Source organism: Balaenoptera borealis (genome assembly GCF_965194805.1).
Source record: "Balaenoptera borealis genome assembly, chromosome: 1".
Taxonomy (NCBI): Eukaryota; Metazoa; Chordata; class Mammalia; order Artiodactyla; family Balaenopteridae; genus Balaenoptera; species Balaenoptera borealis.
In genome coordinates this window covers 9,322,132-9,345,793 of record NC_138860.1, presented here as the reverse complement: position 1 = coordinate 9,345,793, position 23,662 = coordinate 9,322,132, and the positions used below count along the sequence as shown (strand labels likewise).

The window sequence follows — 23,662 nt, the reverse complement described above, 5'->3', positions numbered from 1 at the left end:
TTATGAATAAAGTATTTCTCTCTACCTTTGGACAAGAACCAGTTATCCTAAGATCATTTTGATAAGTTTTAAGTTACCAAATTAAAAAATTTGCATTCCTCTGGAGTCCTGTGACTTGGTGACTTGGTCCTCTGTCCTCTATTTTTCCGTTAATCAGTAGTAGATCTCTTCTGTCTTGATAGGAAGTAATTTTTTTAGGAATGGAAATTCTATATCAGAACCATAAGTTAAAAGTTTTGGTTTTAAAAATGTCTTGCTATTCAACAAAATACTAGCAACCAAATTCAGCAGCAGATTAAAGAGATTATACAAGTGAGACTTATCCTAAAGATACAAGGATCATTCAATATAAGAAAAATCAATCAATGTAATACATCACATTAAAAGACAACATGATATCTCAATTGATGCAGAAAAAGCATTTGACAAAATTCAATACCCTTCCTGATTTAAAAAAAAAACAAACACTCAGTAAACTAGAAATACAAGTGAACTTCCTCAGTGTGGTAAAGGTCATATGTAAAAAACCCACAGCTATCATACTCAGTGGTAGAAGACTGAAATCATTTTCCTTAAGAATGAGACAAGGATGCCCACTTTTTCCACTTTGATTCCATATATACTGGAAGTTCTAGCAGTTAGGAAAGGAAAAGAAATAAAAGGCATCCAGATTGAAAATTATCTCTGTTCTCAGATGCCATGATCTTATATGCAGAAAACCGTAAAGAATCCACAAAACAATACTAGAGCTAACAAATGGATTCAGCAGAGTTGCAGGATATAAATTCAACAGGCAAAGACCAGCAGTATTTCTATATAGTAGCAGTGACCAGTTCAAAAGCAAAGTTAAGAAAACATTTCCATTTACAGTCGCATCAAAAATAATGAAAGACTTTGGAATAAGTTTAACTAGGGAATGTAAGACTTATATACTGAAAGTGCAAAACAGTACTGAAAGAAATTTAAGAAGAAATAAATAAATGGGAAGACATCCTATGTTCATAGTTTGGAAGACTTAATAATGTTAAGATGCCAATACTACCCAAAGCAGTCTACAGATTAAGTGCAATCCCTATGGCAAGTTTAGCAGAAATAGAAAAACCCATCCTAAAATTTATATGGACTCTCAAAGGACCCCAATCTTGAAAAGAAAGTTGGAAGACCCACACTTCCAAACTTAGGATTTCAAAAATTACTACAAAGCTACAGTAATCAAAACAGTGTAGTATAAATACAGACATAGACCAATGGAATAGAATAGAGAACCTAGAATTAAACTCTCAGATATACGGTCAATTGATTGTTGACTAGAGTGTCAAGACAGTTCAATGGGGAAAAGATAGTCTTTTAACAAATGGTGCTGGGAAAACTGGATATCCACATGCAAAAGTATGAAGTTGGACCATTACTTTACACCACATACAAAATTTAACTCAAAGTGGATCAGTGACCTACATATAAGAGCTAAAACTATAAAACTCTTAAAACAAGACATATTGTAAAAGCTTCATTACGTTGGGTTTGGCAATAGATTCTTAGATATGATACCAAAAGCACAGACAACAAAAGAAAAAGTAGATAAATTGGACTTCATCAAAATTCAAATCTTTTGTGCATCAAAGGACACTATCAAGAGAGTGAAAAGATAACCTGCAGAAAAGAAAATATTTGCAGATCATCTATCTTGCAGGGGTTTAATGTCCAGAATATATATATATATATATATATATATAGATAACTCCTACAACTCAACAGTAAAAGTACAAACAACCCAATTCAGAAATGGGCAAAGTACTTGAACAGACATTTCTCCAAGGAAGATAAACAAATGGCCAGTTAAGCACATGGAAAGATGCTCAATATCATTAGTCATCAGGCAAATGCAAATGAAAACCCCACAATGAGATGCCACTTCACACTTAGTTGTGTGGCTCTGGCCATCCAGCAATTCCACCACCTGTGTATATACCCAAAAGAATTGAAAACAGGAACTCATACAGATACTTGTACATAGATGTTGATAACAAGCATTATTCACAGCAGCAAAAAGGTGGAAACAACCCAAGTATTCATCAAGAGATGAATGGATAAACAAAATATGGTATATACATGTAGTGGAGTATTCAGCCTTACAAAGTAGTAGAATTTGAAAGATGCTACAACATGAATGAACCTTGAAAACACTGTGCTAGGTGAAATAAGGCAGACACAAAAGGACAAGAATTCTATGATTCCACTCATATGAGGTTTCTAGAATATGCAGATTCATGGATAAAGAAAGTAAAATAGAAGTCGTCTAGGGCTAGAGGGAGGTGGGAATGGGGAGTTACCATTAATGGGTACAGAGTTTCTGTTTGGGATGATGAAAAAGTTCTGGAAATAGATAGTAATAGTGGTTACATAACATTATGAATGTACTTAATGACACTGAATTGTACACTTAAAAATGATTAAAAGTAAATTTTATGTTATTTGTATTTTACCACAAAAAACTTTCTTGCTAGAAATTCCCAGTTTACTTCATGTGGAAAGATTAAAAAAAAGGAAGATGATAACTTCTTTAAATTACTAAATAGGCTGTCTTATTTCCTTTGTTTTACCTCTAGTAAAAGCTAAGCATTTGTAATTGTCAATTGGTAAATCAAAAATCAGGCGTTTTATCTCAGTCTTTTGAATGAAAATTAAGTAAATATGATTCGTTAGAAATTTAATCTACTTATAATTTCTTTGATTGCTTTTAATGATTGTTTGGTTTTGTTTTCTCTTTAGACAGTTGAGCCAGCTGGAAAGCGTTTCTTACTGGCAATTGATGTCAGTGCTTCTATGAACCAAAGAGTTTTGGGTAGTGTACTCAACGCTAGCACAGTAGCCGCAGCAATGTGCATGGTGAGAACACCTAAGACAATTTAGGATTTTGCCACCCTAAAAATGTTTACCCTGGGGCAACACTATAAAGTTGGATATGATCAAGAATTATGTTTTCACTTGTTTTAAGCAAAGCTTTAAGTATTATATATATACTTGAGTGTACTTGTATATACTTTTATACTTAGGTATATACAATATTGTAGGTATATTGAAAAAGCATGTCTAAAGAAAAGAGTAGAAATTTTAATTTTACAACAACAGATTAAATATTACCAGTATTTTTAAGGAAATAGATAATGCTTAGAGAAACTATTAATGAATATAGACATTAAAAGATCAGGAACTAATAATAACAGTCAGGAGACTTGTCCTAGCCTGACTCTGTCGCTGAATAACAAGTAAATGAACCATAGGCGAGCTTCTTAGCTTCTCTTCTGTAGGTTTATTCCTTATTTAATAAAATGAGAAGAATAATGTATACTCTATTTGCTTCAAAGGATTGTTGTGAAAACCAGTTTCTTTATAAGAGTTTGTGAAAGTACTTTGAAAGTTATACCACTGTTACTGTGTAGTTTCCAAACACAGTAATATAAGTTTAGAAATAAAAGTAAGCATCATAGGGTATTTTCTTTTAAAGATGAACTTCAAGATACTGTATTTGTTTCCCCCAAATCTACTGAAAATTACTACCATTGAATTTTTCAGGTTGTCACACGAACAGAAAAAGATTCTTATATAGTTGCTTTTTCAGATGAAATGGTACCATGCCCAGTGACTACAGATATGACCTTACAACAGGTTTTAATGGCTATGAGCCAGGTAAGAAACTGTTTTATTAAGTTTATTTAACATGTATTATATAAAAATTTATTGATGTTATTCCTGATATTAATAAATTTGTGAGAACAAATTGTTTCATCACAACTTTCTCATGAACACAAAATCAGAAATATATTTACAAGCTTTGGGAAAGCCTATATATTGGGTCTAAACAAAATAACCTATAAAATAGTATTTTTAAGTATTTAATTATTTCAGACATGTCAGTACGGAAATGAGGGCATTTTCTTGTATTCTTATCCATGTTTTTTTTCCGAGTTAGATCCCAGCAGGTGGAACTGATTGCTCTCTTCCAATGATCTGGGCTCAAAACACAAATACAGCTGCCGACGTCTTCATAGTATTCACTGATAACGAGACGTTTGCTGGACATGTCCATCCTGCCGTTGCTCTGAGGGAATATCGAAAGGTAAGATAAGTTCTAATATTCTTTCTCACCCCAAATAAGATTCGATTCTCAAACATTCACTATATTTTTCAAAAAATGATACTGAAGGTAGTTCTGTACCTTTGTATAGGAATGTTACGCCAGTTGTGGACTCAGTAGTTCTGTACCTTTGTATAGGAATGTAACACCAGTTCTGGAAATAAAGAAGTACTGCCTACACATATATAATTTATTTCAACCAGTTCCAGTTCCATACATTTTAATATCCTTTGCAAACAGTATTTTCAATAATAATCAAAATTTTTTTACCTTAACTGTAAATTTTTAATGCTTCAGTGCGCTCCTTGAAAAATTAAAGCATCATTTCTGAAGTTTTGCTAAGGATTACATAAACCTAAAGCAAAGCTGTAATCTGTGTTTTAAGCTTTATGGGTCTTTCTGTGTTCTAATCAGTGCTCTCTAGTTGAGCTTTCTGAAATGATGGAATTGTTCTATATATGCACTATCCAGTGTGAAATCTACCAGTCACGCGGGCTGTGGAGCACTTGAATTGTGGCGAGCGTGACCGGAAGTGGAAATAGAGCTTGATGAAGAGCAGTGGTTCTCAAAGTGTGATTTCCCTACTAGCAGCCTTAGCGTCACCTGGCACCTTGTTAGAAATGAATATTCCTGGGCCCCATGGGAGACCTGCTAAATCAGGAACTCTGGGGTGGGACTGTGGGATTCTAATGTATGCTTACGTTTGAGAACAAGTGAGAGAACGGAATTCGGAGTCAAGACAGCCTGGGTCTGAGTCCTGGGCCTTTCTCGTTATACTAACTGTGGATCCAAGTGAATTATCAATATTTAACTGATACATGTCATAGTAGTATATCACTACTGTGATATGTGCCGTAGTACTTAAAAGTACTACTTAGCTTTTAGGGTTGTTATAACAATTACATTAGATAAATTGCCTAAAGAGCTCATGGTGTCTGACATAGTGCACACTCAGTGATTGTTGGTTTTTCTCAAAAACTCAATTATTTTAGCCTGAAATCATAGCTGTAGAGAACAGGTTATTACATGTGACGTATATGTTACACATAGCAAAGTCATAAACCAAAAATCGATAACCCCAGGGAACTGTTTCCTTATATATATATCCTTACATACTGCCCCAGGGTTTGACTTGTTGGTAAAAATGTCATGCCCCTGAATATCCTGACTAGTTTCATAAGTACACAGTCCCTATGCCGCTCAGGAATGTGTTCTATGCCCGTAAAATGAGTAATAACTATTGAACAAAGAAGCAGGAATTTCAGGCAGGTTGTTGACACGTTTATTAACCTTCTATTCTTCTGAAGATCACATAGTCTGGCCCCAGAAGATTGACAGATTTTATGGAGGAAAAACAAATTGGCTTTGTAATGAAAAGCTGTGATAGAATTTAAAGTGTTTTAATTTTAGGTTAAAATTTGCTTTTGCTTACATACTATTTTTAAAATATTTTTGATCTTTTCCTACAGAATATGGATATTCCAGCTAAGTTGATTGTTTGTGGAATGACATCAAATGGTTTTACCATTGCAGACCCAGATGATAGAGGCATGTTGGATATGTGTGGCTTTGATACAGGAGCTCTGGACGTGATTCGAAGTTTCACATTAGATATGATTTAATCATAAGCACCAGCACAGTCTAAGAGGTCCATTGCCATCAGTGATCTCGCTAATACACCGCTACTTCCCAGCTAATCTTAATCCAATGAAAGACAGTAGGATGATGGTATAGTATGTGCATAATGGAAAGTTTACCTTACCAAAAAAAAAAAAAAAAGGAAGGAACAATAAGATGAGCCCAAAGTTCTTTCTGTCTACTAAACTAGCTCTTGGGAAATAGCTTCAGAATACACTGTAGCCCCCTCTATCTAATAGAGAACTTCTTGATGAGAGACTGTAAAATAGTCAAAGAGTTTTGCTTTGATGAATAATCACATTTGTACTTAAAAGAAGAGAGAGCCAAAAGTGTAAGTAGTTCCATATCATGTAACTTATTTGAGAAATGCCTAAAGTTTTCTTAAATGTTTTCATTGGTAAAGGACAACTTTGATAATGTCCAAATATTCTGAAATGCACTGGACCATGTAACTGTGATGGAATATGAAACTCATTTGTAAACTTTTATACCAAGGGGGTTAAAAAAACAAACAAAAAAAACAAAGACATTTGATTATGAATGAGTTTTAGAAATTCCTTTAACAGTTTTCTACAGTCACATAAATAGCAGCTTTCTCAGTCAGTGAAAAAGATATTTTGTTTCTGTGGTTTAATTTACACTTGTAGAATTGTTACCATTAACCAGAAACATAAGGGAAACCCCTGAGAAGAGATCTGAAGTTTGTGTCAGCTGAGGAAATCTATTTTGGTTTGCTTTTGTTTATTGCTGTGAGTGAGGGGCACGACTTGACAGTTTCCTCTGGCTTATAACAACATAGCCACATGTAGGCACACTTTTTTTTTCATTCTCTTAAATGAAAACAGATGTTTCAAGCCTTTAACTCCCCCCATTCATAATCTGAAAGTATGACAATTAAAATCTCAAACACAGCCAGATTAGCTTTTTCCTTACTTTAAAAATATTGTTTTAATTACTTTTATCTTTTTTTAGCCAATTGTAAATGGGTTTTAGATATTTCTAATCGTAAACATGTTAGTGGCCTCCTCTCTCGTCCATTATTCATCTGTGGCTTTGTCCATTATTCATTTGTGACAAAACATTCTTTTTTGATAGTATAAAAAAATAATAAAGCAAGGTAGGTCTTTCAGGTTTGAAAGGCAGTTTTTGTGTGGCATATTATCACTAATCAGTCTGTAAGAAATTAATTTTTTCTATTTTATTTGTGTATATTAAACTTCCTATTCACTATAAAGTGCATTATTTTCTTGAGCAAGTATCCCTTCCTTGTGGGGAGGTTTAACCTGTTGAACTGCCAGTATATTTGCTCATAATTATATCATGGCTGTCTAAGATAATGTGCACATAAAACTTCAGTTTTTATGTATTGTTCTTTAAATGTATTTAAAGATTTACTGGGGATTTATAAAGCCCTTCTCAATATTATATGAAAAGTCAAACTAGTAAATGTAAATTATACTTTCACGTGCTTGGGGGTTAGAGGTTTTATGTTTTGGGGGGCAGGGAGACTTAAGTAATGTTAGAATTCGTATATTTTCTTCTGTTTCATGAGAAATTTGGGCTCTGGGAGTAACAAGACAATGTTCCTTTCAAACTTATTTGATATATTAATGCTGGCCTTGTCTGATATGTAGCTCTTCCTTCAAGGCCACTGGTGGCAATTTGTAAATATTATGATTTACCTGATTTTTTTGTCAGCAAAGCTAGTAGCACCACTACCCCCCCCCCACAAAAAAAATACATGGCTTCTGATATCTTTGTTTTTTATCCTCTGTCAGGCATTGGATTTGACATGTTAGCTACTTTTCATACATTAAAATATTATGTTCAGATTGAATTTAAAGTTTAAAGAACCTAACAGAATTTTGTAATAGTACTTGAATTCTGTAAGTAAACCCAAAATCTTCTTAAATTAAAAATTATAACATGATCTAACTTTTTATTCCTAATAGAAATGTTAAGTGGAATGTAGTATAAACGTTTATGTCCTTCAGTTAAACACTATTTCTATATTGTTTTTAGACAGATATGTTCAGGAACTAATATTAAATCCATCAGAGAAGTAAGATTAGATGTGACTTTTTTGAAGTCACATAGATAAGTCTATTAAATGGTAAGATTTGAGAAAGAAAAAACTAAAAGCCACCACTGAAGGTAGCTTTATTTTCAAATCATGGAGCTTTAGAGCTGGAAGAAACCTTAGAAATTTAAAAGGTAATTGTTTGAGTTAGGTTAGGGATCCATGGTCTGAGAGAGTGTGACGTTGGAGCCCTAGATCTAGTAGATCTAGAAACCTTGGTCTCTTCATTCCCATTCCAGTGTTCATTTCCCCACAAAATGGGAAGACATTGACTTACAAGAGTAGGTGATAAAATAGAATTATTCAAGACTTTTATCTTTTTAGGTATTAGGAAATAATGTATATACACGATTGCTTTAGGAGTAGAAAAACAGAACTTGTGAACATGTATACTTCTGTAGTTCATAGTAACCCTCAAGCACAATTAATGTCTTAATAACCTGTATTGCTATATAACATAGTCATATAGAATAAAAAAACTTTACCTCATTATGAATAAAATGTACTCAAGTGATAAAGAAGTTTTATTTTCTGAATTACTTCTAGCATTACTGCTGATTAGGAAAACGTTGCTTCTAAAAAACAATCCTAAGAAAAGTAAACTTTATTTCCTAGAAAATATGTAAATATTTTCAGGATATAGTTGTAATTAGTAAAACAAAAACTAATCTTATGATCCTACCCTATCCCTGTTAGTTGAAATTTCTTGGAAATTCCACTTATTAACACTTATGTATTATTTAGTTTAGTAATCATTTTAGGAAATATTGGTGAGGAAGACACTAGTGAATGGGATTTAGCGTTATACCCTTCTGGAACCTCTTTTGCTTTATCTAACTTACTGTGTGACTGTAGACAACCAATTTAACCTATGTGATTCAATTTTGCTATCTTTAAAAAGTAACATATCTGATGCTTGGATCATAGAAGAATCAATGATTTTATATCTGTATAAAACTTGAAATTGGGAAGAAGGCTTGCAAAGAAATTAGAACTTTTTTAAAAAATTAAAAACACTTTTAATAGGATATATGTTTTGAAAGATAAAATGTTTTAGGAAAACAGCTCAGTAGGCTCAATAGTTTTTTTAAACACTCCTGTTCTGAATGGGAAAATGTGGAAGAAAAATTTTAACAGTAAAGGTAATGACTAAAGAAGTCACTATTCTCTGATAAGAGAAAGAAGGAATATATTCCATTAGATAGATCAAGAAAAACTAACTCATACTCTAAATGAGAAGATGGTGTTACGAACATTTGCTTAATCTTTTAAAATAACAGGTAAATCTACAAGCGATAGAATATCAGTTAATCAGGATTTTTTTCTGCAAAACAACTGAAAATTATTTTGGAAATTTAAGATAGAATTTCTGAATAAATTTGAGGATCTGACAGTTAAGTAAGAAACATCTTCAGAAGCACAGTAAAGCTACATCTAAACAATAATTAAAGGGAAATGATTGTGATCACTTATTGGACTTATTTCAGTTTGACCTAAAGATGATATACCCACAGATCTCTCGGTGAGTCCCTTACAGTTAGTAATCACAAATGAAAAATTCTAGTCTTGTATACCACAGACTTGGGTGATTCGTTAAGGCTATATACCCTCTAGAGAAATGTCAGATAGCTTCAATGTAAACGTGCACAAGGGAGAATTAGAAAAAAGATAAGTTAAACTATTTCATTAGTTGTATTTACTGTATGCATTTAATTTAGTATATATCCCAGTTACTTGCTCTGTAGTCCCTTATTTGTTGGAAGATTCCTTCTATACCTTTTTTTTTTCTTTTAAAACTCCTTTCTTCTGACATTTTGGTCTTCTGTTTGTTTTTCTAGTCCTGCTCTTCCTGAGTAATAAAATAAATGACAGGAAAGTCACCTGTATTTAGGTTTGGGATACATCTTGCAGATTGCTTTTTGTTCCATATAGATTTTAAGGTCATATTGTTTTCAAATTAATAATGGGCAGTTCTCCTGGAATAATAATTGAATTGATAAATTCTCTCCCCAAATCAAGTTATACTGCATACCTTTTATATTAGATGTTTGCAGAAATTTTGTGGCCTTTGAATAGGATCAGTTATTCAGCCTTTGTTTGCAATTATAGATGTACCTAGCTCTTAGAAAAAGCACTCTTTGAAAAATAATTAAGTGAATACTCTTTCAGAAAATAGCATGTCTCAGTGCTCATATTTCCATAATTATAAAGACTACCCACAAAATCTTTGTCTACCAAATACTTCACAGAGCTTATATATACATGGCTTTTAGCATAAAAGGTCTTGTAAATGACATGTATCCACATTCAACATTTTTTTAATTGGTGAGTGTTTTTATTTGCTTTTGAAAAATTATTATGAAGTTAATTTAAAAATCATATGGTAATATTTTTCATGTAGAAAACTAATAATTTAGTCAAACTTACTGTCTGAATAGAATTATAATAAATGACACATTTTCCTAAACCCTGAAAATACCAAATTATATAGGAAATTGGTAGAAAGAAACATAAACTTAGGAGTTATGTTGCAAAATTCAGTTACTAAAATTAAGGTGATTATTTTCAATGAGAATTAATTTTGTAAATACAATGAAAAGATATAAAAGATGTTTCTGAGCCTAAGGAGATTTTCCTCTTTGCTTCTATTTAATTTAGCACCACCATGTGTCATATTAATTTTATGAACACAAGTGATAATATACTTCATTTTAAAATATATTTAAATTTCTCTGCTTTTAGAAGTTATCAGAATCTGTTCTTGAACAAAAGAAATAGTAAGTTAGCTACACTTCGCTGGCTTCACTTAATGAATACTTGGATTGCTAAGTGTAGTAAATGAGGTTAAAGTCTTGCTATATATCATTACCACATAATTGATGGAATATTATATCAATATAATCATTGTATTGAAACTTCTGTTTAAATTACTTATTTGGCTTTATTTGCAATGTAAACTGTTTAGAATCCATAGATAGCCAAATTAAACATATTATACAATTAATGAATAGTAACCAAGAAAAAGTGTTGTTGTTCACTATTATTCTAAAGATGGACTGCTTGCAATTCGGTATGGTGTGACTAGACATAACTTGTAATGCATTTGAGTTCAATTTTCTTCCTTTTATTTGCCAGCTTCTGATAATGAAGAAATTCTCCAAGAGATGAGATATATGAAATCATCTTTTTTAAAAAAATTGAATGGGGAAGAGGTGTTATAATCTAGTTCTAAACTGTCCACTTGCTTTATATAAAGGCTTTGATTTCCATATTTGACCACTCAATAAATATTTAAATTATACAGACTAATGCCTGCATAGAATAAAATTTAAGTATGCAAGAGCCTTAAAGTGAAAAAAATGAGCCTTCTGACTGCCTTAAAATATGACTAGCTCTCCAACACAGGCATACATATTTTGCATAGGGTCTCTTCATTAAGTAATGCCTTAATAGTGTCAGTGTTTCTGAAGTATAGAACTCGAAAGGTCTTTTACAGCTTTCTCTTTTACATAAAGAATGGAAATTTAATTATTAAGTTTTAAAACCTGATTGTACATTAGCTGTTTAAGCACCCATTAACAGGATAATCTAGGGACACTGATGTGTTATACATACATGACTGTTAACATCAGTAATATTTTGTGGTAGTTTAAGGTTTTTTATTGTTTTGTATAACAAATTATCCAGGAAGCTGGACTCTGTAACTGATCTCCAAGGACCAAGTTGCATATTTAAACACTCTGAATGAAAAATATAGTTGTACAGTTCCAAAAATGATTAATTTTTTAAGGGAATTTTTCAAGACAAAAGGCAAATATTTTGTTTCAAGCCTACCAGCAAATTCATTCAAAGAAGTGAATACAGTTGTAAGACACTGCGACTATTGCAATAAAAAGTATCCAGGCCAGTGATGTTTAATTACATTCACATTTTTACATTCACTTTGCCTTTCAAAGCAGGAATATTTTATAAAAATGAGAGAAAACTTTAAATTGTCAAGCTGGTGCTTAAAAGTATATAAAGTTCAATTTATAACAAGTTCCATTTCAAAGGAAAAGGACACTGAAAGGAGGGGCAGGAGGTTTCCTAGGTCTGTTGTTGATCAACTCACTGATACTTTGTTGAGTCTTCCAAGTTTTCACTGTAAATAACATACCTAGCAATGTAATTTTGCTGTTTTCTGATCGAAAATGGATGAAATACTAATGTATGAAATTTATTTCATGATAAAACAGTTTTCACCGATACTGTGAAATCTGGACTCTCCTTTCTAGCCCTGCAAAACCCCATACTGGATAAATCATTTTAGACATGGAGTGCAGGTGGGCACAATGTGAACTGTTTCTGGTCACTTGTATTATTGTAAAGATTGATAGATGTACCAAATAAACTCTATGCACATCAAGTAATTGTCTTTCCATTTCTTTAAAGAAGAATTTTAAGGTTATTATATGCCTTATAAAATGTAAGGCTCTTAGCAATCTTATAATATTTAAATAAGATGAAATTAAGGTTTGACCATTAATATTGGTCTTAAAATGCCTCTACTTGTATATAACTATTATTTAATTATTTAAAATATGTGGTTGGGGATTCTTTTCCAATGGATATTATAGGATCAAAACGACTGGATTTAATAAAAGTGCATATTCTTAAAGAGTTTAAAACAGGATTCTTTTGTGAAAATAAAATTCAAAGTTGCCTTTGGGAGTGGGAGAGGGATAAATTAGGAGTTTGGGATTAACATATACACACTACTATATATAAACTAGATAACCAACAAGGACCTACTACTGTATAGCATAGGGAACTATACTCAACACTTTAATAACCTATAAGGGAAAAGGATCTGAAAAAGAATGGATATATATATCTGTTAACTGAATCACTTTGCTGTATACCTGAAACTAATCCAACATTGTAAATCAACTATACTTCAATAAAAAATTTTAAAAATAAGAAAATAAAAGTTGCCTTTGGGAAAAGTTAACACCAAAAGTCAACTATGCAAATAAAAATATTTTAAGTGCCAATTTGCAGAAATTTCTTTGAATTCCCATAAAACTTTCATATTAAAAGTTCTAAGATCTGAGCTGTAGGTTATGAAGAAGAGTGAGAACAAGTTACATATGAATATACCCACCAAAATTTTGAATGTTTGATCGATTTTACAGTTCTCCATTTAAAGATGACAGTGAACAGTTGTATGGAGAAAGGAAGATCACAAACTACAGTGGACCCTTGAACAGCGGTCGGCTGAATCTGGGCATGCAGAACCTTGGATGCAGAGGGCTGACTATAAATTATACTTGGATTTTCAAGGTGGGGTTTGGAGCCCCTAACCCCTGTGTTGTTCTAGGGGTCAACTGTATACATTTCCTCATAGATGAAGAAAACTAAACTTAAAAAAACTTTATTTTAAACCTTATCAAGAAAACTTGCCTTTAAAAAATATGTTCAAATGGTATTTTTTAAAATATTAGTAAATAAAATCCAGATATATTTAACAAATGACCCCTTTTTTTCTCAACAGCTTTTCAGCTTCCCAATTAAATCTTTTGGCAATTTATGTGTAAGTTGATTAGTGATAAAGTGAGAAAACAAATGGCCCATTTTTAAAATATTAAACAGTATGTCTTTCAGATCTTAACATTAAAAATAGAGGACCCAAAAAAAAAAAAAAACGTTATCATTACTTTTTCTTAAACTGGTCCTGATTTTCTTTCTAACCTATGGTTTTGGAAAGAAAACAGAGCTGCTGAAACCCCTCATACCTAGTTTTGCCTTAGATTTATATTATACTTTTTTTATATATATATACTTTTATCTAGCTGTAATTTATGGTGTCATGGACTGAATGTGTCTCCCCAAAATTTATGCTGAAACCCTCATCCCCAGCACCAATTATATGAGTTTTTCCCCTGAGAATCTGTTACAGTCCCCTATCGAAATCTCTTCCTGTTAATCCTCGGCTTCGTAACTAGCCCCTGCACAACTAGTTAAATCCTCGGTCAGCCAGGATTGGCATGTCATGGGGGCAGCTGCTCAGACCCACAAGACTGTCCCCTCCAGCCCTCACTTCAGATGCCAATCTCAAGTCCAGGTTGTCACCTGTGCTTCTCCCAACCAGATATAGACGGGATTCCACCAACCCTCCCCCTCCCTTCCTTGGGTTTGATTAGTTTGCTAGAGCAGCTCACAGAACTCAGAACATTTTACTTTCTGGATTTCCAGTTTACGATAAAAGCCTCTAACTCAGGAACAGCCAGTTGTAGGAGAAGTATAGAGCAAAGTATGGGGAAAGGGGAGAGCTTCCGTGTCCTCTCTGGGCACTTCGTTCTCCCCCAATCTCCACGTTTTCACCAACCAGGGAGCTTCACAAATCCTGTCCTTTTGGGTTTTTACAGAGGCTTCATTACACAGGCAGGATTGATTAGCCATTGATGATTGAACACAACCTCCAGCCCTTCTCCCCTCCCCAGAGGTCGGAGGTGGGGCTGATATTTCCAACCTTCTAATCACAAGCTTCCCCAGGCAACCAAGCCTCCATCCTCAGGGGCTTTCCAAAAAACACCTCATTAACATAACCAAAGACAATTTAATAGCTCTTCTCACAGGAAATTCCATGGGTTTCAGCTGTGTGCTAGGAATGGCATGAAGACCAAATATATGTTTAATATAAATCACAATATCACACGAGGTAATAGATTTCCTCTACTCTCTAACAAAGAGTTTACAACATAGCAAGCATGCAAGAATTTTGCATCATGACATAATGCAAAATAAAGTGCTAAAGGAATGACTCCACTGTTCCATTCCCGTTATAACATCACATGAGAATGAAATAGTCCAAATTCTTGCTTTATCAAGGTCTAACGACAGCTTAATAGACCATGTAGGAAGCATCATTGAAGGCAAATGGCAAAAAAAGCCACCAGCTGTCTTCTGCGGGACTATCCCAGATTCTCTGATCCATCTTGACCAGAAAGCAGACGCTCACCACTTCTCTTAAAGTCCATCTTCCTCCCACCTCTGAGGAAGACTTTTCCCAGCATCTGGTAATCTGCCCCATGTGACTCTGTGGGATCAGCTAGAATTCCCAGTCACAGAAGCGAAGAATATCTACATCAGAAATTACTTTAGGGACATTCAGTTTAATCTCCCATCCAATAACTGGATCCCCTATGGAACATTTTCAACAGCTTCCAACACCTCCTGGAAAGCAGAACTCTCCACCTCACACTATAACTCAAGTATATTTCTGAACTGTTTCAGCAGTTCATCCTCATACAACGCTGAAATCTTCCTCCTCTTAATTTCTGCCCAGAGGTGCCGTTTTATTCTCTAGAACTACTAAATCATCAGATGAATAATGTGGTTTTTCTAAAATGAATTTCATTCCATCCTACAAATTTAATATACTTCTTTTACTCTAGAAGCACAAAGTGTGAAGGCTTGTCACAATACAGTACAAGGATATCCCTACCGAGTTCACAACTGCATCAGTGAGAGCCTTACATTTTGCAGAGAAGGCACCCATCAGCGCTCACCACTGAAAGCTAGAAAAGAAAAGGCATTAACTCCTTCTGAATACAATACAGAATAAAGAGTCCCAAATGCTTACTTTCTAGCTCTTGGTTGTAAAATTCATCTATAAATTCCGAATAAAACACATTCTTTCCTTATCTTTAGATACAACTCTACTCCTTCAGTTTTAAATATCATCCATTTTACTCAAGAATTGGCAAATAAGAAGCGGTTTCCAGCGTGATTTATTGTTCACTATTTTTACAACTTTTTCATGAAGATAATTCATATATTTAAAATACCCTCGAATATTTAAAAGGCATTATCAGGCATTATCACTTTAAATGTATAGTGACATTTTATTAGCAAAGTTATGAGCACCTACATCACTAAAATTCTTTCCTCTTACTTTTTTTTAGATAACACTGGTGAACTAGTGGAAGCAATTTCCCTTCTTTGTGAAGCCTGTGAGTGTCAGTTGCACCGCCAATAAAAGTTCCATTGACAAATATTCTTGGCACCTGTTGGATAAACAAAAGATTAGATGGCACCTTGGTGTCAGAAGTATAAGGCCATTCACATAATGCTAATACATATTCCACTGTGAGTACTTTTATGGGCCAGACATACACGAAGCTCTCTGACTAATTACCTATTTAAACTTTACAACCCTTCAGGTAGGTATTATTTTTAGCCTTATTTTGGAGGAAGAGGAGGCACAGGAACTTGCCCAAGATCACAGTGATAGTAAATGACACAGCTGGGATTTAAATCCAGGACAATCTAACTCTCAGCCCCCTCCTCCTCATCGCTATGGCATATAAAAGGCAAAATAGGATTTTCCCTGGTGGCGCAGTGGTTGAGAATCTGCCTGCCAATGCAGGGGACACGGGTTCGAGTCCTGGTCTGGGAAGATCCCACATGCTGCGGAGCAAGTAGGCCCGTGAGCCACAATTACTGAGCCTGTGCATCTGGAGCCTGTGCTCTGCAACAAGAGAGGCCGCAATAGTGAGAGGCCCGCGCACTGTGATGAAGAGTGGCCCCCACTTGCCGCAACTAGAGAAAGCCCTCGCACAGAAACGAAGACCCTAACACAGCCATAAATAAAATAAAATAAATAAATTTTAAAAAATAAAAAAATAAAAAAAATTTTTAAAAGGCAAAATAAAGAAATCTCTAATTATTAATAATGTTTAAGTGGTTCTTTCTTACCATTGTTTACTAAAGAGGAAGAGTACACTATCAACTCCTTCCAGGCACATATAAACAAGAAGGAAAATGGCAATATTATCTATTTTTCTTTTGTTTGTTTGTTTTGGGTTGCCGGGGCGTTTGGGGTTTTTTTTTGGCCGTGCCACGCAGCATGCAGGATCTTAGTTCCCCTGACCAGGGATCAAACCTGTGCCCCCTGCGGTGGAAGCATGGAGTCCTAACCACTGGACCGCCAGGGTGTTTTTCTGATAATGCATATTATGGGAAAATCCACAGATTGCAAGAATCTAAAAACATGGAGCCCGAAAACACTCCTATTAGCACAGAACATGAAGACCAACCCTTGGTCTTCACCATTCAAGGGAGGAAGGAAGGATGCTTTCATCTTGAAAAAGCCCCAGGAGGACCTCAAAGATTGGTAGACCAGCACTCACGACAACACCATCATCACCCCTCCCATCTCACACACACACACACACACACACACACACACACACACACACACGGCAAAAATAAAAATAAAGCAAATGAACTCTGCTGTTTCCTAGTCTATGAGTCTGGTTTCCAGATCTGCCATTTCTGTATCAATTAAGATTCTCAGAGTATGTCTGGCTCACTTTTCCCAACATGAGGGCACAGGCCCGAGGTGACCCAGCTCAGTCCCCACTTCGGGGCAAAGCACCACAGTGGATGTACTCACAGTCCTTTCACCGGTCATTTTGTGAAGAGCGTCTTGAAACTGGCTTCCGTGTTCAAGCATGTCCAATTCCACCACTTTATAGTTTACATTCATGTCGTGGAAAAGTTTTTTTGCCATCGTACAGTAAGAACAAGAAGTTTTGGAGAAAATCACCACGCAATTATTAGAAATGGTTTCCTGTAGGAAAACAAACCAGAACAAAAAAATCATTTGAATTCTAGACATTATCTTTCAGAAAGGAATCATGATACAGTAGAAAGGGTATGGAATTTGGAGTCTCACAATTCAGGGCTCAAACTCAGTCGCCATCAATCTGTTTTCTCATCCGTAGATTGAGGACAAAGAAACATTATTAGGAAAAAAAGGATGTGACAGGTGGAAAGTGTTGGCAAAGAGTAATAACACCACTAATCACAGCCAATTCATATACAGCAGACACTTCTGTGTGCCAACACAATTCTCAACACTTTACCTTTACTAGCTCACTTAAACCTCACTACAATCTTGAGATAGGTGCTATCATCATCTCCACTTTACAGATGAGGAAACTGACCACTTTACATATGAGGAAACTGACCACTTTACAGATGAGGAAACAGGTACAGAGGAGGGGAAATGACTTACCCCTGGTCCTCAGCCGATAAGTGGGCGAGCTGGGATTTGAACCCAGGCAAGTCTGATGCCACAGCCCAGGTAGTTAATCTCTGCTATACTGCTTCTTAAATATTCAGAAGGTGTTCAGGAGAAGGTGTTCAGGAGTTAACTCCTTACCTTCCTTAACTTTTTTTTCTTAATTTATTATTACTATTTTTTTTTTTTTTACCATCTTAACCATTCTTTGCTTTTTTTTTTTTTTTTTTTGGCTGCACCGTGCAACTTGCAGGATCTTATATCCCCCACCAGGGATCGAACCCGTGCCCTCTGCAGTGGAAGCGTGGAGTCCTAACCTAACCCCTGGACCGCCAGGGAATTCCCTTCTTTGCTATTTTTAAAACTGGAATATAACTGATTTACACTATTATATTAGTCTCATGTAATGTAGAGCATGGTGATTCGATATTTTTATACTTTACAAAATGATCACCATTTCCTAAACGTTCAGTGGTGAGAAATGATGTATGATTTCTCTTTAAAATGTAAGGCTTTCACTGATCCAGATGTAAACAACAGCTTCCCCTACCCCTCAACTTCCACTCCTTCTTGTGTATCTTTATAGTAAAAAAAACAAAACAAAAAAAGTCATTACTGTTTTGATAAGGTCTTCCCACAGTGTTGTTCCTGGAAATGCTACTTCCAGAAAGACTGATTCAACGGGTTTGAGGCAGAGGTCAGAAGCTATTTTTGAAAAACCTTTCCAGATGATTCTAATGATATCAGCCAGGTTTGGAAGCTACTCTCCAGGCTTTTATCACAAAGACCCTGAGACTCTATGCATCTGCGTTACCTGTGAAATTTGTTGAGCTTTGTGTTCCTAAACATATCAATGCCCAGGTACTTCAAGAGTTTCTGAATGGGCATGTCTGGCACCTAGGCATCTGCCTAGGCTATCCTAATGTGGGTTATAAGCAGCACCTTCAAGAAGACCAAAAATCACAAAGTGGAGCACCCAGGCAAAGTGTTTCATAAGTTTTATCTGCCCTTGGGTGTCAGAAGGGTTCTAGGTCAGTGTCTAGGTGTCTGCAGATTGGTCTATTTTTATGCTTTCTCTCCTGCTCACTCATAATATTTACTACAGAAGTCTATCTCAGGGAGAGCCAGACACACCAGAGATGTACTACTGAATCCATTTTACAGATGAGAAAACTGAGGTTGGGAAGTCCACAATACTGGATGGGATTCCACCCAACCTGTCCCAACACCAAAGCCAGTGCTCCTTCCTCACTGTGCTGCCTCGGGTTAGAGACACATGGACCATAATTCAGAGAGAGAGGAGCACCCTGGCGGCTGAGACGTAGTACAAACACTGATGGAGAGATTCCAAAGTGAGCCGAAACTCAAGGTGACAGTGTCCAAGTTTCTTGAACCTTCCTTCTCACCTTTTCTCAACCTCGTCCTTGCTAAACAGTTCATGGTTTTGTATTCTTTTTTTTTGGACCGAGTCACGCGGTATGCAGGATCTTAGTTCCACGACCAGGGATCGAACCCATGCCCCCCACAGTGGAAGTGCAGAGTCTTAACCACTGGACCGCCAGGGAAGTCCCTCACCCCCACCATGGTTTTGTATTCTTATTTTAAAAGAGGCAATCCCTCACTATAGGTCTCCAACATTACTGTTATATTCAGTGGCTGCGGGTGGATACTTCTGTAGCCAAATAAATTAAAGGCAAAAATGTTTGTGTGAAGTGGTGTTTGGTGGTGAGGAGCAGACAAATGAGTATGTCCTGGAGGCTACAAGGGAAGAAAAACATACACACAAGAGGAATTTTCTGAGGCAGACTTAACTGGGCTTCGCAGTGCAAGCAAGAGAAAGACAAGAGAACACAGCAGTGCACAGTATCCTTGAGAGGATCGGTCATAGAGTAACTACTGCAATCTAGGTTCTGTATTAGGGAAGCAGCTTCCCAGACCAGAACCAAACACTACCCCTGGGTAAGGGCAGCCTGACTGGTATCAACAGTAGACCTGAGTTGGGTGAGATGGTAAGAGCAGCCAACGTCATAGACCCAGCTTAGGGAAGTGAACGCTCCATTAAGAATAAATCTCATAGGGAGGGACTTCCCCGGTGGCGCAGTGGTTGAGAGTCTGCCTGCCAACGCAGGCGACACGGGTTCGAGTCCTGGTATGGGAAGATCCCACATGCCGCGGAGCGACTGAGCACGTGAGCCACAACTACTGAGCCTGCGCGTCTGGAGCCTGTGCTCCGCAACAAGAGAGGCCGATAGTGAGAGGCCCGCGCACCGCGATGAGGAGTGGCCCCCGCCTACCGCAACTGGAGAGAGCCCTCACGCAGAAGCGAGGACCCAGCGCAGCCAAAGATAAATAAATAAATGAAAGAAAAAATTTAAAAAAAAAAAAAAATCTCATAGGGAATTCCCTGGCAGTGGTTAGGACTCCGCACTTCCACTGCAGGGGGCACAGGTTCGATCCCTGGTCGGGGAACTAAGATCCCACAAGCAATGCAGCATGGTCAAAAAAAACAAAAGAAAGAATAAATCTCATAAATTCTGACTAACAAAATGATCTAGAACTTCTTTGTCACATGCATGATTTTGATAGCAGATTTTAAAATATATAATAACTTAGTAATTCATTTGCTGGACTATGTCAGGTTTGGATACAGAATAAGCATATTAAAAGTGTAAGACAATTCTTCTTCCACCAAGGAAAGTTTTTTCCTACATGTCCCACATCACTCACTTGGATCTGATTCATGGGAGTAGTTGCTGTGTTCCCCAAAGGTGACGATGTGCTGGTCCCCATCCTAAAAGGAATTTTAAAAGGCAGTGCAGTTTATTAAACATAAAGATAACATATCAGATGAAATCCATTTGAAGAAAACCCGATATGCTAATATATATCCAAACTTATGAAAGAGAAAAAAGTTTTACTTATTATCAGTACAAAATATCAGTTTACAAAGTATTTGTTTACTAATATCAAAAGGGCCTGTGTGCTTCTCTAACTAGCCTCCAGAACAGAAAAAGGAGGTGCAGGGATGGAATAACACAGAAATCTATTTGTCTTATCAACTAAGAAAACACGTCCTTTTCATCTCAATTCCAGCATTTAATTATCATCCCTAAACCATCTACTATTTGCATCTACTCTGGAAGCAGGAATTCCAGTAGAACTTTCATAAGACAACGCTTTCTTGGGTACTAAGAGAGGAGGTGGGAGGTGCATTCTGAGACATCAGTCTCTTCTCTGCCGAAGAAAAGAGAAAGCTTCTGGAAGGCACTTTTCTCCAATTCTAGTCGAGAAAGCAGCAAGTGTTCAATAAACGTTTCATTGATGAAGTAGCCACTAGCCATGCCACATTTATGGAGCACCTACTATGTGCTAAACAGGCGAAATGCCCCAGGGATACGTATCACTGGAAAAACACAAAGAGCCTCAAGGACCTGTCAAACAGTTACACTATGTGATTGGCACCTTCCGGAGGGGTTCTCTAGTTTAGCATAGAAGGTTAATCAAGAGTTCCTGGAGTCTTGCAAAACTGATAGGAGTTACCAGATCAAGGAATTAGGAAGAAACTCCCAGACAGACAGATGGATGCAGAGATGGGCGAGCGGACAGGACAGCCCCGACCAGCCGCGCAGGAGTGAGGTGGGCAGAGCATCCGTCTGGGCAGTGGGTCTCGCACCGCAGGCCTGGGAGCCGCGGGTATTCACCGTCCTCGCTCGAGCCAAGGACGACTTCAGCATGAGTAGGCAACCGTCCTATCCTCAAAGACTTGGCGATTTGGTAGAAAGCGCCACTTTCACTTCCTGCCGCAGGGTTGCCAGATTTAGCAAATAACAATGAAGATCGCTCGGTTAAATTGGAATTTCAGGTAAACAGCGAATAACTGTTTAGCCTACGTATGTCCCGTGCAATATTTGGTATATACTTAAACCAAACCATTATTCGATGTTTATTTGAAATACCAATTTATTAGAGCATCTTGTATTTTACCTAGCAACCGAGGGGGTGGGGGGATCCAAGCGAACAAGACTCAGGTATTTGCAACCTGAAAGTCACGTGATCCTTAAGTCGACCTGAGCGCTTAGGGAATATTCCCTTCCCGCCCTTCCTGGGCCCCCAGCCCTCCGAGGGGCCTCGGCACCTGCATCGACTCAGGGCCCACCCGGCACCCGGGAAGAGCCGCCCCGCCCACCGCTAGGTCCAGACCCCCGCGAGGCCTCTGCGCCACGCCCGGCCAGTGGTGGTCGCGGCGCCCCTTACCCAGAGGCCGAAACGCCCGTTGCCCCCTCGAGCCGGTCCGCCGACCTGCTCCCGCTCCGGACAAGCCGCGTCCCCACCAGTGCTGCGCGGCGCCGGTACATGGCCGTGGCGCTGGGCCACCGCGAGTAGACGCGCCGGCGACCGCGACCCGTGAGAGCCCGGCCCCGCCCCGCCCCGCCCCGCCCGCCGGCCCCGCCCCGCCGGGCTGCCCGGCGCCGCCATCCGCCGGCCCTGCCCCTCTAACCGGCCCCGCCTCCTCCCGCCGGTTCCACCCTCGTTCGACGGCCCCGCCCCCTCCCCGCCCTCGCAGAACCCTCCTCCGCCCACCGGCCCGGCCCCCGCTAGCCCGCCCCGCCCCACCGGCCGGCCACGCCCCTCCGGGCTGCCCACGCCGGCGCCGGTCTCTCTGTGCGGCCCGCGAGTTCTCCCTGTCCCGGCAGCCGAAAAGCTGGGTCCCGCGAGTCCCCGCCCACTTGGGAACAGCTGTCGGAGTCCTAGCCGAGGCCTCACCTGCATGTCTCAAGGGTTCATCCAAGCCCCGCACCTGTTCCTTTTAGGGTTAGGGACGCTCTTGAAGGCTCACAGGCACGTGGAGGCAGTTCCTGGGGATTGTGGCCAACATTCTGACAAAACGGAGAAGAAAAATAATGAGTGTCCGACACGGAATCAAAGTGCCTGGGATGTTTACATAGGAAGGCAGCGTCAGCGCAACTTCCTATCGGACAGGTTTTTGTGTTGGTGAAATCAGAGCCTAAAGATGTCATCTCAAAATTAGGCCGTTGATCGAGAACTCATATAAATCATGGGAATATTGGATTTTAGAAAAAAAGCCATGCAATGTAGAATGTTCATTCCAAAGAAAACAAAGATTGTGTTTTCAAAATAAAATTAGAAAATAAAACTTAAAATAGCCCAGGAGTTTTCCCTATGGCTTTGAGTGCTGCTAATGACAGGATTGTGTCACTCAGTCACGGTAATAGTAGCCCTTTGTGCGTGGCTGTATAAGAAGAGGCGGGTCGGCCTTTATTTACTGACGACGTTGAAATCTATTTGTTAAGGTCAAAGGTCAAATGGTATGTTTAAAATTCTAAACAATTATTAGAAAAATTCAGACCTTTTTTGATCCTTCATGCTCAATTAGCTAAATTTAAGATTTAGTGCTGAGAGTTCTTTCCCTACTTTCAAGTGGGCCATGTTTCATTACTTCATAAAAGGATGAAAATTGGTTGCAAAAACAAATACCCCAAAAGGTGTAAAGTCATTCTCCATAAATCCAAAATCAAATTTAAAAATGAAGATACGTTGTTATCTACAATGTTGTGAGGTTTTGTGTTTTTGTTTTTTTTTAATCAAAAGACAGCTTTTTAGGAAATTTACTGTATTTTTTTTTTGTTTTGTTGTAGAATTTTACCTTATTGTCTCCACTTGTGTATTCTGAGGTGAAACAATCACGTCACAATTTAATTTTAATATAGTATAGATGGCC

General features: G+C 37.4%; 2 protein-coding genes across 12 annotated transcripts in view; one reads left to right on the top strand and one right to left on the bottom strand.

The window, feature by feature from the left end:
* The window catches only part of RO60 (Ro60, Y RNA binding protein), a 28,569-nt gene extending 16,311 nt beyond the window's left edge, over positions 1-12,258 (top strand). For all 7 annotated transcript variants that reach the window (XM_082394684.1, XM_082394688.1, XM_082394686.1 and 4 more), the window contains 4 exons: positions 2,770-2,886; positions 3,574-3,687; positions 3,971-4,117; positions 5,605-12,258. In XM_082394684.1, coding sequence (XP_082250810.1) covers positions 2,770-2,886; positions 3,574-3,687; positions 3,971-4,117; positions 5,605-5,757 — 531 coding nt within the window. In that variant the 3' untranslated portion in view covers positions 5,758-12,258. The remainder of the gene's footprint in view (positions 1-2,769; positions 2,887-3,573; positions 3,688-3,970; positions 4,118-5,604) is intronic.
* GLRX2 (glutaredoxin 2) lies at positions 3,881-22,341 on the bottom strand. Of its 5 annotated transcripts, XR_014245664.1 has the most exons (7): positions 22,177-22,341; positions 20,650-20,713; positions 17,293-17,469; positions 15,790-15,901; positions 15,335-15,412; positions 4,217-4,258; positions 3,881-4,099 (listed from the first exon to the last, which is right to left on the bottom strand). XR_014245664.1 is itself a non-coding variant. In XM_082395681.1 (6 exons), the coding sequence occupies exons 1-5, from the start codon at positions 22,275-22,277 to the stop codon at positions 15,393-15,395; spliced, it is 474 nt and encodes a 157-aa protein (XP_082251807.1). In that variant the 5' UTR covers positions 22,278-22,341; the 3' UTR covers positions 3,881-4,099; positions 15,372-15,392. The 5 variants fall into 5 exon arrangements, 3 of the variants coding, with proteins under 3 accessions (XP_082251807.1, XP_082251806.1, XP_082251805.1); XR_014245665.1 differs by lacking the exon at positions 4,217-4,258 and having other exon boundaries at positions 15,340-15,412; XM_082395681.1 differs by lacking the exon at positions 4,217-4,258 and having other exon boundaries at positions 15,372-15,412.
* Positions 22,342-23,662: the final 1,321 nt, after the last annotated feature.

What these genes read in the sequence shown, in the direction of transcription:
- GLRX2 (XM_082395679.1), bottom strand. Translation starts at nt 22,277, where the DNA reads ATGTACCGGCGCCGCGCAGCACTGGTGGGGACGCGGCTTGTCCGGAGC. An exon ending in ACGGGCGTTTCGGCCTCTGG is followed by an intron (nt 20,714 to 22,176) that starts GTAAGGGGCGCC and finishes AATTCCTTTTAG; the next exon opens with GATGGGGACCAGCACATCGT. An exon ending in CTCCCATGAATCAGATCCAA is followed by an intron (nt 17,470 to 20,649) that starts GTGAGTGATGTG and finishes GTTTTCCTACAG; the next exon opens with GAAACCATTTCTAATAATTG.